The 16643-nt window shown below is 35.4% G+C and overlaps 1 protein-coding gene across 1 annotated transcript in view; it reads left to right on the top strand.

The window, feature by feature from the left end:
* CDH10 (cadherin 10) overlaps nucleotides 1-16394 on the top strand; it is a 34354-nt gene extending 17960 nt beyond the window's left edge. The window contains exons 3-6 of the mRNA XM_010201041.2: nucleotides 6037-6156; nucleotides 7876-8043; nucleotides 13164-13351; nucleotides 16137-16394. Of these exons, the coding sequence (XP_010199343.2) occupies nucleotides 6037-6156; nucleotides 7876-8043; nucleotides 13164-13351; nucleotides 16137-16394 (734 nt within the window). The remainder of the gene's footprint in view (nucleotides 1-6036; nucleotides 6157-7875; nucleotides 8044-13163; nucleotides 13352-16136) is intronic.
* Nucleotides 16395-16643: the final 249 nt, after the last annotated feature.

Genomic DNA, 16643 nt, shown 5'->3' with positions numbered 1-16643 from the left:
ACAAACATGATAAGAAAAAGAGATAAGAGTATAAGAAAAATATTTTTTAAACTGCACAGATGGGTAAAAATCCCAAAGAAACTTGGATACATTTAGCGTGTTGACACTTTATCTTGAACAAGTAGTTGTACTGAAATGAATAGACTTCATTCTCTCAAAAACAGACCATAACTTAGAGAATTGTAACATGGTTACAATCTATCATGTTCCTAGGTTTTATAAATGTGGTCATTCATCTGTTAGACTACTGACTACCTGATAGGTAGAATTTGCTTTTAGCTTTATGGATTTTAGATCTACAGCTGATCCCTAGAGGCATATATTCCTTTGTGGTCCATGAGTGGATGACGTGATTTTATGAGAATATTCCTCTAAGTTGATTCATTTCTTCATAAAACTAATTTAATTTTCCAATTTAAACCTATATACACTGTAATCTCAAAACTAAAGGCTTGAATGGACAAGGGGAGAAATATTCTAAAAGAATGAGCTGCATAAAACTTTCAAGGTAAACAAAATTACTTAGAAACTCACATAAAAAAAAACATAGAAAAATGTCAACTTTTTTTTTAAGTGTCTAAATAAATTGAACAGAATTTAGGATATTGTCTCAGGCATAGGTAGCAGAAATGGAAATTGCAAACCCTAATTACTATGGCTTTTCCCTGGGCAAGTAAATAAGAGTCATATTGTTCTGTAATATGTACAGTGCTATCAGGACTGTAATATTTTCATTGTCTGGTCCAGAATAGTCAAGAGAGTATGGCATTGGACTACATTGAAAGTCTGAGAGAGAGAGAGAGATTACTGGAACCACATGCTGCCTCTCCTGGGACAGTCCTGTCAGGCAGATCGGACACATTATGTGTGGGATTCCCTATTCTCTCTCCATCTTACTGAAAATCAGTTTTGATTTCTTCCCTAGGCTGTGGTTTTAACCAGATGGATACTTGAGAATGTTGCTATTTCCATTATCAAATACAGTGTCTTGACAAATGCCCGTAAAGTCCTTGGTTTTTTGTTCATCTCTCTTCTGCTGCTCATTAATCATAGCAAAGCCAGAGATAAATTGACCAACTTCAGGACCTTGCAATTGGGTCAATGTGCTAGAAGATATCTTGTTCTCCTGATATCTTTGTACCAATTACCAGATATTTTATCTTCTTTCACTTTTTTCCTTTCCTTAATGTCAAAGTTTATGACTCAGAACATTCTTGCAGTTTTGATAATAATCTTCAGTTCTGTTTATCATATGCTTCACCTGTCTATTTCTTTCTACTTATTTGAGTGTTTGTTTTCCAAAGTACAGATGAGTCTTTTCTTCTATACAGCTTTCCCTGTGGATTTTGCCTATTGGTGTCTTTTGACAATCTTTCAGAACTTTCTGTTATTCAGACCTATTTTTTTTTTAAATCATCATATCTTTTCTTTTATTTGTTGATGTCTCTTTGATCATCTGTTGTCATCTAATCATTCCTTATCCTTATTCCATCCTGTATCTTAAGCTCTGTTTCTACTATTTATCATGCTGGTCTTTTCTACTTCTGAATCTGAGTTATTAAAATACACTTCATAAGACGTAAGGTCCCTCTGGGTTTACATACAAACTACAGGTTTGATATCCCACAGTTAGCCTATCATCTCTATTCATGGCTACCTTTTTGTCTTTCTCTTCAGATGGCCTTTAGAGCTATTATCACTTGGCTTTCTCTCTAGGCATTTTGCACACTCCATCATTAGTTCTGTTCCACCAATTCTCCATGCTTAGTCCTCTCTGCCACAGCATTCATCTTATTACACTTCACTCTTGTTTCCTATTGACAAATACTTTTTCTCTTTTTTTTAATAATCCTCTTTCCAAACCCTTTTGCATCTTTTGACTTAAATTTTTATAATGTCAAGGACAGAATTTGAAAATTCATATTATTATATTACATTTTTAGGTTTTCCAAACTTTGATTTCACTTTGGACAAAAATCCTTCCATAAGGAGGGAGAATAAAAAAAAGGAAAAAAAAAAAACAAACAAAAAACCAAACAATATCAAACATTGTTTTTCTTTAAAAGGGACATCTTACATGAATTGGAAATATCTGCTGATTTACTTGTTTCCATCTTACTGTTTCCAGGTTACACTAGTACCATGTAGCCAAGACCTTTATGACATTGTCTCTGAATATGCAGCCCTTTCCACTTCTTCTCTGTTACACTGCTTCATTAAATAGTTTATTTCAGGGGTGAACACGTGTCATTATTTCCTCTCTTTTCTGTTAGAAAGAGCAGAACATTTCTTATTAGTTCGACCTGTTATTTGTATGGCTAATTTAGAAGAGAGCTTACTTGCTGTAGTTAAATATCAAATGACTCAATTGTGAGTCAAAGTTTCAAAATCATCCCTAGCGTGGATATTCTATGGGTTCTTTTTCCTAGTTGATTATGTTCAGTGATTCTTATCTAATATGTCTACATCAGCAATGCATTGCCAGGTCTAAGTCATTAATACTTACATAGTGTTTGAAGACGCCTGCAAGGAACACATTAAAAAGGGGCAAATACATTAATTACTATTATAGTACCAGACTATGGGGTCTCATTCAAACATTATAATTAAAATTATGTTAAAATATGCCTTCTGTGAGCTACAATAATCTGACAAATTACTGTTTATTTCTGGGCATAGCTCACCAGTCCATAATTCTAGTTTATTTTATCATAAAATTTGCAATTGTACAAGGAGAAAAACACAGAATTAATGTATGTTATTAACAGCATAGCTGATGCCATATTCTCCAGGATATTATCACTGTCTCCTCTATGCCCCCCTGTAGAGTTCAGATTAGGCTTTAAATCCTGAAGGCTAAAGACCCTTACCAACTTCATCAGAAGCAATCTGGGTCTTTATAAAAGACACAGTGAGGCCCAGAACAAGTAACACTGATTAAGTCACACCCATACTGTAGATTTGAAAACCCAGCATGACTGATCCTCTTCAGTGCCTTGGGATTTCCAGTTCAGGTTTCAGACAGAGTAAACAATGTATTTGTAGTATTGAGCATCACTGATCTTCAGTGACTTCCATGAACTGAAGCAAAGCAAACCAGGCTGATGGTTTGACAATTGATGTGCACGACACAACCAATTTACTGATATACTCCCCTTATTTGCTTTTTTCTAAAATGAAATTAAAATCTCATACAATTGACCTATTAACACCAACTGCTATGTACTATTTTTCACGTTTCCTTAATATATTCAAACAAGAAAGAGTTCGGTTACACGTAACAGAGCCAAAATATCTCCTTTCATGGGTTTGCAATGTAGACTTTTCTGGTTAACACATTGTGCTGTTATGACAAGAGGCCTTGATGATGACTGTTCTCTGCTTGTATAGATACAAAATGGAGAATTTGTAAACTTTCATAGAATCACAGAATGGTAGGGGTTGGAAGGGACCTTTAGAAATCATCTAGTCCAACCCCTCTGCAGAAGCAGGTTCACCTAGATCAGGATGCAGAGGAACAAGTCCAGGCGGGTCTTGAAGACCTCTAAGGAAGGAGACTCCACAACCCCTCTGGGCAGCCTGTTCCACTTCTCCATCACCCTCACAGTGAAATAGGGTTTTTTCTTATATTTAATGCAAAGTTGATTGGTGTACTTGGCAATTTGAGTTTTTTCTATTGCTTTTCTTTTTTTACTAGCAGAACTTAAGTTACCAACACAATCTGTTCTTATCTTTCCTTCACACACCTCTTTGCAATTTCAGAGCAAATACACTTTAGGAGAAAATATACATTCTACCACTGAAGTTTGCTACATACTAGGATGGTCCAAAAAATGCATTTCAGAATCAAGACAGTACTCCTCAGAATTTAAATCTATTCAACAAAAAGGCCTCTGCATTTTTAAAAAGAATAGTTTTATAGATGTATATCTGTAGATGGAGTTCAGTGTGGCTGAAGATAGAAGAGATTTGTGAATCAGAAACAAATGGAGTTTTTAGGACAGCTCTACTGCTCCTACTTTCTTATATTTTAAAGATCTGCAGATTTTCAGTTTCAGCCCTAGGCTAAATGATCACTAAAGCAATATAAGGACAGTGGAAGTATTCATAATTTTAATAATATTTTCCTATTATACTTATGCAGTAAGTTTTTCTCTTTAGTTTTAGTTTGTGTTTGAGGTTTTGTTCTGTTAAATCGGTGATGAATTCCATTTTAATATCAGTAATAATATGACCAGGAATTTGTCTATTATGCCTTCTTTAAGAGATATTTGTGAAACAAGTATTTCTGTTCTGAAACAGTTGAAAATGGAACATTTTTGAGAATTCTTCTCTGATTCAACAGTTAGGCAGGTGCTGATTCCATTGATATAGGTGCAATTGTTTGCATGTGCCCTGGCTTTGTGTGGAATCCTTTCTGGTAACAGGGAAGAGTCTGCAATGGTGTAAGAAGTTGCTCAAAACCTTTCCAGCTCTAAGTCAGACCCACCTTTGGGGCTAAGCCAACTGGGTGCCTCTGCAACCACCTTTTAAGAAGAAGTCAGAAGAGGAGGGTTGTTCTTTCTGGGAGGTGATGGAAGGAGTGGGAGGAGAGAGGTGACCATGCAGATCCAAAGGTCAGTGAGGGGAGAGAGGAGGAGGTATGCTGGAGCAAAGACCTCCCTGCATCCCATGGTGAGATGGCAGCTGTGGCCCTGCAACCCATGGAGGGTAACAATGGAGCTGAGATCTGCTGGCAGCTTGTGCAGGAGCCCACGGCAGAGGGAGTGGCTGTGGCTAGAGGGGCCATGACTCTGTGTGAAGTGGCGTTGGAGCAGAGAGTGCCTGGAGTTCTGCTGCTATAGAGGAGACCCACGCTGGAGGAGTTTGTGAGGAGCTGCAGCCCTTGGGAAGGACTCATGCTGGAGAGATTTTTTTTTTTTTTAAGAACTGTATTCTGTGGGAGGGATCCTGTGTTAGAGAAAGGAAACAATGTGAGGATTCCTTCTTCTCTGAGAATTAAACAGATTGACCACAACGTCCATTCTCTACTCCCTGAGTCACTGAGCAGGGAAGAGGTAGAGATATTGGGAACAGGCAGTTGAGCCCAGGAAAAGGGAGGGGTGCGGAAAGGAGATCTTAAAGTGATGGTTGTATTTTTCTCATCATACTGCTCTGTTTTACTTTTCTATCTGTTCTGTTTCTAGTAGACTAAACTGTTCTTGTTTCCTTCCCTGAGTTGAGCAGTCGAGTCTGTTTTGCCTGGAACTATAATTGGCAGTGAGCTCTTCCTGCCTTTGTCTTGATCCACAAGGCCCTTGGTTATCTTTTCTCTTTTCTTCTTGCTGGAGTCTCTGCCATCCTACAGGAGGAGGCAGTGTTGAGGGGGAGGCAGTGAGCAAGAGGCTGCATGCTGCTTTGCTGCTGTTGGGGTTTGAACCACGACAACATGATTAAATAATCAACTGTCAAAAGCAGATTTGTTGTCATCTTGTGAAATCCCAAACAAACTGAGGAAGCTTAGCATTTACTTCTGTTTGCCTCTTTATGTACATTAAAATAAATGTATAATGTAATCGAATTATGAGAGGGAATAAATAGCTGTGCCAAGTGTCTTGCACTTACAGGTGCTTCATTTCACAACATTTGGCAGTATCTGGTGGAAGGAAAGAATTAAGATAAAAGGAAAAATAGATTTAAAGTTTTCTGATCCTCAGAAGATCCTCAATAGATATTTGTTATAATAAAAACAAATAAGTTTTCTGAAAAGATGTTCTTAAGTATGGAATTATTGAGGCTCCATAAGGATAAGAATTCAGCTCAATCATAGCTATTATTTACCTTTGCTAATCATATTGTAATCATATGTATGTTTAGATTCAATTTATATAGAATTGGTTGGAATGTACATAAAGTTGACTATAAGATGATAACTATATTTCAAAAGACCAGCTGCCATCAGCTGAAATTTTCTTTGGGGTCTGCTCAAAACGAACTTGGTGTTCTTGGACCTCCACTTAGTACCATGTGAAACTAATTTCACTTTGGATGTTTCAGGTACTTCTGTGGTGCAAGTTACGGCTACTGATGCTGATGACCCTTCATATGGAAACAGTGCCAGAGTGATCTACAGCATACTTCAGGGACAGCCGTATTTCTCTGTGGAGCCAGAAACAGGTTAGGAAAAATGTCACTATTTGCATATACCATAAACTGAAGACCTTTTCTTTCATTTAAAAAAATCTTAGATTTGTATAGATTTTCATAATTTTTTAAAATTATTTTTCATAAAATCTAACTGAAATTAAATAATATTTCTTGCCTTTTTTCTCATAATTCTTATAATTTCTTATAATTCTTATAATAAAAATAAAAACTTAGATTTATTAGAGCTGACAATATGAAACGTAAGTAACTTTACAGTGATTCTATTGATAGCTTAAGGATCTATGTAACAACACTTCTGATAAAGGCAATAATAAAGATTTATGTCCTAGAAAACGTTGGTTTTTTCCTCAGTGATACTGCTTTGACTAATAAAAGATGTTCTTTCTACTTATAAAGCTTTTGCATGAATATCTTGAATCATTTTAGCATGAAATGTAAACTAGTATACTATGTTTCCATGGCAAGATTTTGGTAGCGGAGGGGCTACAAGAGTGGCCTCTGTGACAAGCTGCTAGAAGCTTACCTCATGTCTGATAGAGCCAATAGACAGTTTGAAGACAGACCCACCACTGGCCAAGACCAAACTCATCAGCAACAGTAGTAGCGCCTCTGGGATAGTATATTTAAGAAGGAGGAAAAAAGGCTGTGCAACAGAAACTGCAGCCAGGGAGGAGTGAGAATATAAGAGAACAACAGCCCTGCAGGCACCAAGGCCAGTGAAGAATGAGGTGCTGCAGGCACTGTAGCAGAGATTCCCCTGCAGCCCACTCTGCAACCTATGGTGAGGCACTGCCCCTGCAGCCATGAAAGCCCTGGAGGAGGAGAGCGCCACCTGCAGCCTGGGGAGGACCCCTCACTGGAGCAGGTGAATGCTCAAAGGAAGTTGTGACCTCACACGAAGCCCACGCTGGAGCAGGCTCCTGGAAGGACCTATGGACCCATGTAGAGAGAGAGGAGCTCATGACAGGTTGGGTTTTCTGGCAGGACTGTGACCCTGTGGGGGATCCACGCTGGAACAGTGAATGAAGAACAGTAGCCCATGGAAATAGCTCATGTTGGAGAAGTTTGTGGAGGACTGTCGCCCATGGCAGGGACTTAATGCTGGAGCAGACAAAAAATGTGATGATTCCTCTCCCCTGACAGAGACAATGTGTGATGAACTGACTGTAATCCCTATTTCCCATTCCCTATACCACACGATTCTGGAATGGAGTTAAGCCTGGGAAGAAGGGAGAGATGAGGGGAAGACGTTTTGTTTATTTGGCTTTATTTCTAATTATCCTACTCTGACTTGATTGGTAACAAAGTACTTTCTCCAAGCCAAGTTTGTTTTGTCCATGATAGTAATCAGTGGTCAATCTCTTCCTGTCCTTTTCTTGATCCGTGAGCCTTTCGTATATTTTCTCTCCTTTGTCAAGCTGAGGGGAGAGGGAGTGACAGAGTAGCTTTGGTGAGCACCTGGCATACAACCAGGATCAACCCACCACAACTGGAAATGAAGCCGTGATGTAAAACTATGGTTTGTTTAAGAAATAGTTAGCCATTTCTGAAGACTATAAATCTTATAAACAGATATTTGTACTTTAAAACACAAAATCATCATTTTAGAAAAAATTAGTAATGTATTTCACAGAACAATAGGAAAAAGATGCAGCAGATTGCTGCACATTAAAACCAAATGGTATTATTATTAACAATTTTTGTGTTTTCTTCTTTTCTTTATTTAAGGCATCATCAGGACTGCTTTGCCAAACATGAACAGAGAGAACAGAGAGCAGTACCAAGTAGTTATCCAGGCAAAGGATATGGGAGGCCAGATGGGTGGATTATCAGGGACCACCACTGTGAACATCACTTTGACTGATGTCAACGACAATCCACCTCGATTCCCTCAGAGTAAGCTGCATTTAATAGCTGCCTTGCACTGTAAAAGCTTCAAACTAAAGAGTTAAGCGGTCATAATCTGGTTTAATTTAGAATAAATCTAGATTATCGGGCACACATGAACAAAAGGCTTATGTACTGATTTATTCAGTATTATTAAAGCAGTATATTAAATGTTACAGCATTTGCTTATTAGGAAAATAGTTACATGGAAAAATATAAGTGCAGCAACCCTGGAATACTTTCCAGTGCTATGGGAGTGGGTGATAGGTGGACTCATAAGAGCATTAAAGCATTTTTCTTTCCTTCTCCCTTACCTATTGCTTAAATCCTACATACTCTCCCACTGGAAAATAAAACATGCAGTAATTCTCGATATGCAGAAATTTTGAATTGTAGTATCTGATTAAATATTTAATCATCAAGAACATGGAAAAGGAATTACTTGAAGAGAGTCAAGCAGATTTGTACTTTTCCAGTTACAGCATTACAATACCTAATAAAAAAAATCCCAAAGTAAATGGCATTTTACATTTTTTTACAGCTTAGTTTTATCAAAGCTTTTTACAATGCTTTTTAACTTCTGATAACACAGCTATCAAGAGTTTGTATCCTCAAAATAAATTCTTGTCCCTACATAATGTAGGAATATTAAACTATGTAATATCAAATTTGTTAAAGGTGAAGCATTTTAAATACATTTGAAGCCTTTTGCATATAGTGAAATTCTAATATTTGCAAGATGGTTTGGGCATACTTAATAGCCAAAGGATTTACAATATCCTCTCAATTTAGACTATCCTCACTACCCATTTTTTTCCTCTGTATAACTACTGAATCCAGTAATTACTGATGATTTTGAGCCTTCAGGCTCAAAATAACATAATCAGCTTCAAATGATTCTGAGTTTAACATGCTCTTTATGGTAAAATGCAGGACATAATTTTGTTCAATTTAATATTCTTGTTAATATATACATGTTTAACATGTTTATCTGTGTGATTTCAAAGCAATAGAAAAAGCATGAACAAATAAGTGCTTAGTTTGTGCATTTCCACACAGGCCCTATTCTGGACAGAGTTTATTCTTAATTAGTCACTTTATGTTATTTGTATTTCCACAGCTTTTTTTAAGTTTTTTTTCTTGTTTCCATTTGTATATAAAGGATTATGGTACTTACAATGTTATATAGGTGAGGAATGCTGCAGTACTCCTCTCTGGTCTGAGGAAAACTGTTCACAGAGGCATGGTGCTCAAAGCTTTAGGGGAAAGCTAATTTCAACACTTAAGACAGCATACAAGCATCAAATATTCATATTGATACTCTTTTTTTTTTTTTAACTCTTGTTTCTTAAACAGTGTGTTAAATTAACACTTAGAATGATGGAATCAACATTCCAGACCATTTTTCATGACTTAGCTGGCAGTCCACATCACATCTGAGTCAGATGAGGATCTGACATAGTACCCCTGAAATACCTCTCGATTTTTCTATCAATATCAGTGTAAATCAGATGTGACTTTTGCTTTTAAGAAAATTTTAGTTTCATTCTCATGGAGGGGGAAGGCAGGGGCTGTTTTGATTTTCTCTCTGATAATCCATTTTCCTAGATATAAATGTGTGTTTCACTAGAAATGAAGACTAAAACATTTCTAAAGCTGAATCATTTTACTTTGATCTATATAAGGAAATAGTAAAAAAAAAATCTTTTATTTCAAAATGCAAATAAACATTTTAATGATTCCAGATTTTAATAGAGTTCAATAAGACAACTGGAATTAATGCTAATTAAGCGAAATTATTCTTATTCTATTAATAAAAACAGATGTGTATTAAGTTCATGAGAGAATCATACTCAGATCAGATTTATGAATTACCAAGAAAAATATTATAAAGGTTTATTATGTTTTCACAGAACTCAGTATACTACAGCTACATGTTTCAATAAAATATTTCACAGCAGATTCAACTTCTCCTACAAGAAAGTCAGAACTGGGAAAAATTCCACACTTTCTCTCTTGTTACTTTTCAAGAGAACCCCACCCAAAACAAAAGAATTATTAATGCCTCTCTTGTTTAGATTTCATTTTTTTTTTTCATTTTCAGATCTCCTAAAAACCATGGAGGTAGTAGTTCTTCTGATGAAATGTGATAAAATTTAACATGTTGTGATAGTTCAGAGCAGAAAGGCCATCAAAGATCTCAGATATTAGATCTCTGTTTCAACTGTAATATTTCCAAATTTTCTCGGAAGTAAGAAGATGGTGTTGACCAATGATAAATGGAAATGTGGTTTCTGGATTTATGAGTCCAAGTCAGACTGAAACTCGGTGCATCTGAGTTATGGCAGCCCGTGTCTCCTGTGAGACTATTGCCTTTATTACTCTATAAAAATATTTACCTTTACATTATGTGCCTCTTCAAGAATAAATGAGAAGGGGAAACATGAATAACGTTGCTTTTTCATTTTTTTATGACTGACTGAAGTTTCTCCTGGGTCAAGTGAGTAGACTGATCTCCCAGCTGATTTCCACTCTCCTTAGGATACAGAAAAGCTTTTCCTTTCTTTAATCTTCCCAGTTTTACTTCTGACAGACAAATGAAATAACATCACTCACTGGAGTAAGTGCAAACAGTAAATTACGCTCCTTGAGGAAGAAGAAAAGTGAGAGAAAAAGAACTGACAGTAGAGTTTTGCAATAATAATTCTAATTTGATGTAGTTTCTGTTCTGATACAGGGTCTAAAGCTGCACTATATCCCATACCTGGTCAATGCATTAAATGTCTAAAGTGATGAAAAACCATGCAACAAAGTGTCTCATACTATGGTGAAAATTTCTATAGATTGATATGTTAGACATAAAATTATCTTTCAGATTCAAGGTTTCTAGCTATTTGCACTCTCTGTTTCCATTTTATTAACACTTTATTCTTTTCCATTTTATTAACAATTCAGGATATGATCTCTTACAACTTTTTAGACTAAGTTAATGAGTTGGTTACTGCACTGGAAGTCAAAGTAGCATCCGCAAAGCACAGCTTGGGGAAGTATTTTGAAATATTCCAGAAAAAATGTGGAAAATAGTTGACACATCCTAAACCTATTTATAGTGTTTAAATATTAACTCCTCTTTCACCATAGTCTCACATAGCACTGAATAAATACTAAATGGGAGCCGAGGCTATTTCTTCTTCTGTTTTTTTTTTTTACTATTAGGCGATTACAGAGATTATATACTAATGTAACAAAGTACACAGATTTAGGCATTAGAGTAAGGTAATGAAAATGTCAGAGCAAATGCAAAATAAATCATTTAATTGAAATGTCAAAATGAATCTGAGCAAAAATAAATTCATATAAATAGAAGGTAGAGTGTATACAGCCATGAAGTGTTCTTTCTGCTGCTGTACATCAGTGCCATATCAAAAGCTGCTTAAGTAAAATATGAAGAAATTAAATTTCAATATTTTTTTGTTCAACATTTAATTACAAACTATATGCGAATATACTCACTTTTTGAAGAACTTCTTTACATAAAGTTTTCTTTTTTTTACATAAAGTTTCTTTTTTTTACATAAAGTTTTCTTTGCAAACTTTTACATAACAGAAGAGGTAAAAATCCTAGTTCTGTAGAATGAGAGAAAGTCTCAAATGTCTCAATGAATAATAGGGGTCTTTTTTCAGTGAGTGTTCTCAAAACCAAAATTAGTTACTTTATCACTCTATAGCTGGCTTATAATACACTTTATTAAGAGAAACTGATAATCCTCATATGACTCACCTGTGCTTTCCTGAAGAAAAGACAGTGTTGCCAGCAGCCTTCCCATACTGCCTTGCCATTACTCTCTCCCCACAATTCTTCCCGGTCACATAGAACTAATAACTCCCTTTATGGGCTTTTCTTCACATTTTATTTGTAAAAAGGGATATATGTGCTGCCTTCTGGGTTTCCTGTTCAACTTTTTCCTGCTGCAATTTCTGGCCTTTACCACTTCTACTTTCGTGTTACTGTTAACTGAACTACCTTTCTAACTCAATTTATTTGCCTTAGGAAGTCTCTAAGCAAAATGGCAAATCTTGGAACACTTAATTAAGGTCAGAGAATAAAATATTTTTCAGTAGAGCTTTGATGACTTAACTTTCATCTTTGGAATAACAGCTGTATCTGCATACATTTTTAAATCTTCTTGTGAGAACTCTTCATAGTGCATTATGTGTCCCATGTGTCTTCCCTACCGTATGCTCTGACAGATGGGACCAGAGATCTCAACCCTTATTTACAGTTTTCACTCTAAGACTAGGCCACAGAATACTAAAATTATATTTAGATATTTATTTCAATTTATGGTAGTACATCTGAATGATGACAGTTTTATTCCTATGTTTTTTATCAGCTGTATGACACTACATACAGTCAGCTAAACTATACCATGTGCATTCAGAGATATAACTGAGCTAGAGAAAGCAGCACAAGTCCAAAACTGCAATGTACATGAGCCCCATTTAAGTATGAATTAACTCCTTTAACAGCTATAGGAACACCTTCTACTTATGGATTTTCAAAAACCTATCTCTGCATTAAGATGTAATTCAATTGTATTTACTATTGTATTTTAATATCCAATTTTGAAAGTTGAAATTGCTTGGAATTGGCCAATGAATTCAGGGAGTTCTGTTGTTTTTATTGCTCCCATGATAAAATAGATGTAAAACAAATCTCTAAAGATTTACCTTAGACATTAAGGGTAAAAAAGCAGAATGAAATCTGAAAAGAACACAGAGCAGTCTTTCTAGATGATGATTCAGGAATGACACAGAGAGGAAAAGTACAGACACAGGTGATTAGCTTTGAGATAAAAGAATAGAAGTAATTTTCAAACCTATTTTTCTATTATTCTACTTTTCCATGATTTTGTTTTCAGTCCTCTATGTGGAGTTTTCCCTCACATAGTTCTTTGCCTCACACGGTTCTTCGCCTCACACTTTGTCCATCCTCCCAGTATGAAATGGAAAGTTCTCTACAATAAAAGACACATGAAATTACATTAATAGCTATTGCACAACATGTGCTACTTAGTGTGTGCATAGACTTCTGGGGCTCCTGAGTTAACTCTTTTTCTCTTTGACAGGTACTATCCACCTCCGCATTCCTGAGTCCTCCCCAGTTGGGACAGCCATTGGCAGTGTCAAAGCCACAGATGCAGACACTGGAAAAAATGCAGAAGTAGAGTACAGAATCATAGATGGCGATGGGACAGACATGTTTGATATTGTGACACAGAAGGACACACAAGAAGGCATCATAACTGTGCGAAAGGTATCTATTTATAATGTTCACTAAACTGCTTTGGTGTCAATGTTATATGACAAATGTGCATTGGAAAAAAAAGTGATGGAATGGTATTATTTTCTTTTAAGATGAACTGGAAATCACAGATAGTAATAGTATCTGAGATGCAGCATAGGTTTAAATCATTGTTGCCAATGAAGTATGTAAAAAGTGGACAATTAGCTTTAATTATCTCTTGTGATTTCAAAGATGGAGTTCTTTATTATTCATGTAAACTATTTTCTTCAGTAATCAATATGCAGGTCACTCATTACTGAGAGATATAGCTTTTCGCAACCTAAGAGAATTTCATCAATTTAGGTGACCAGTGTATGCTTGAAAACAAAGACATTCATGGAAGTAGAGTCACAAGCTACACTGTTTTGTTCTTGTTTCCAGCTTGTCAGCTGAGGAGAATTCCAGCACATCACATGAGTATATATAATAATGATGGCGTCCCTGTTTACAAAGCTAGGTTTATATCTCCCGTCTGCCTTGCATGTCAGAGCACTTTCAGAAGTTTAAGATATAACCTAAGTGCTATTCTTCTGCTTCTCATCAATTTCCCTTCCAGAAATATCTCAGTCCTTTTCTTTGGCATTTAGAGATATGTTTTAAAGAGTTCAGGCTGCATATCTAACATAAAGCACTGTTTATATTAGTTTTTAAAACAAATCTCCTTAGCCATAGAATAACAAATTAAAGTCTTATATATTTCTGTATATGTTGATAAGGACAACTAAGAAAAAGATAAATTCTGCAAAGATCGATGAGTGTTCCTTTTTAATCTCTATGTTCAACCTTCATAGTCAGCATTATAGTTTATCTAGTAATGAATTAAAACACAAAGTTTGGGGTATGATATTTTTTCTTTCCCTATAAGTCTGCAAAGGCTTCTCTTGAGACTCTCTTTTTTTTTTTCTTCAGATTTTTCATAGGCTGCTATTGTATTAAATCAATGCAATCTAAACAAATAAAAACAGTTTAATAACTGGCTCAAGCACAAAAAATTAATAAGTTATAACACAGCATCTCCAAAAATGCTTCAATAAATGCTAATGAACAAGAGCTTCTCATTTTGTCATAAGTAATCTGGTACACTTGATAATTTTCAGGTTGCTTTCTTATGTTGATAAATAAGTAGCTTATTTGTATACCGCAGAGAACAACATTAAATAGGAAGGAAGAAGATATGTTCAGTTTGTTCATTTATGAAAATACTCTTTGAGTTTTTCACTGTTTCTCTTTTTTCAGTAGTGAATAACTACAAGTAGTTGGTGTTTCCTTACTGAGCCCTTAAGTTACTAAATCTGAGTTTAATACCTGGTGCAACAGGACTTTTCTTATAAAGAGTAATTCTATGAAAATTTTCAAAGACAAAATATTTGCTTTGTCCCTATTTCATACATTTGGGCAACAATTTTGTTGATGATATGGTGATATGTTGAAATATGATCCACACATTATGTATCCATGTTTTGCAGCATAGTCTCCAAACTGGATGTGAATGTATTAGTAGCAAGCTAACTACATCTGCATGGCACACGTTCTGGCAAATTAAGCCAGCTAATTAGAATAAAGCAGGACTAATATGGCTTCTTTACTTCTAGGCTTGAAGCCAGTATCCCTTAACAAAAGCATTCTGCACTTCTTAGACATACCAATAGTCTCAGATCTAGCTTAAATAGCACCACTGTGTTGCATTTCTGAATTATCTTATTAGATGTTTTCTATTCCAATTACTTTTTTAAAATAACTTTGGAGCAGTGGAAAAAAGACTAAAACATTTCTTCTGGTGGCTGCATCTTTCTACTCTTAAATGAGACATTTAAACTTCTAGTCTGTCATTGGCATCCTACATGAACATTTATTTGTATTTAAAAGCAGTTAGACAGAAAACACAATTCTTCAACCACCCATCTTGATGAATGAAAACCATCAGTTTGATATCTCAGTGAGATTTTGGGTGAGTTAATGAAGTCTTTGTGTCAGAAAGGTAAATTCTCAGCTTGCTTATTTCTTCACAATCGTTAATTAGCTAATACTTTTCATCCATGAAAGTTAGAAAAGTTTGAAGTAGAGGTTCTTTTCTACCTCACGTGGTTTCTAATTATAATCCTGAACTTTTCCTCCTTCCATTTTAAAAAGGAACTGCTGACAAAAATGTCAAATCTATTTCATAAAAAAAAATTGAATATCTCTGATGTTGGATTCATTAAATCAAATTAAAAGGAATAAGATTAAGCTCTTACTGTTTCTCTAGATATAGAGAACTTTAACACTCCCACCTTAAAAGAAGCTTAAAACTTTCCTGATATTTAAGAGCAGCTACATTTGTTTGACACTGAGGATACTCAGGCCATTTCAAGTATCCAAGATTTCTTGAGAAATATTATTTCTTCTGAAATATCAGCATTTCAGGTCCGTATTTCTGGTAATTTAAATGCTTGTATGATTGTTTCAAATCCATATTCTTGTGAATCAGAATAAAATCCAGTAAAGAATTAGTAACTTAGATATCTTTTTGTCATTGATGCTGTGATAACTCAAACAATATTTAAGAAGATAAATTTCCTTTAAAAACAATGGAAATTTCTTACTAGAGAAAGTAATAACTATGTTGTGGAAAACTTGAGCTGTATTGGGATTCCCCTCAATCCAGGGCAAGATCTGACAAGACTTGAGCCCTCTTCAGTTTCCATTGTGTATATAGGTCAACATCTGTCAATATGTAACATCATTTAATAAACTTTATCATCATTATCATTTTTAGCCTTTGGACTACGAGACAAGACGACTTTACACCTTGAAAGTAGAAGCTGAGAACACCCACGTGGATCCACGCTTCTATTATCTTGGACCTTTCAAAGATACAACTATTGTGAAAATCTCTGTAGAAGATGTAGATGAACCTCCCATCTTCAGTAGATCTTCTTACCTTTTTGAGGTGCATGAAGATATTGAATTGGGGACAATAATAGGAACAGTAATGGCACGGGACCCTGATTCAGCCTCAAGTCCAATAAGGTAATATTCTAATTGCTTTAAACACATTATTTGCTAAAGAAATGTGGAGAAATAGTAATATAACATGAATTTTCACATACATGTTGTGCAGAGGAAGAAGATGCTAGTGTTTTTCTTGTTATTTGTTGGTGTCTCAGACACAGAGAGAATTGCAAACGATGCTTTCCTTAAGGCTCCAAACATCTCAGGGAACAGGTATTCATATGCACAAAGGAGACTCAGAAAATGTTTTCTAGCACTTCAAATATCACAA

Source organism: Colius striatus, chromosome 4 (assembly GCF_028858725.1).
Source record: "Colius striatus isolate bColStr4 chromosome 4, bColStr4.1.hap1, whole genome shotgun sequence".
Taxonomy (NCBI): Eukaryota; Metazoa; Chordata; class Aves; order Coliiformes; family Coliidae; genus Colius; species Colius striatus.
The sequence above is the reverse complement of the archived record's forward strand: the minus strand, read 5'-3'. Positions and strand labels throughout refer to the sequence as shown.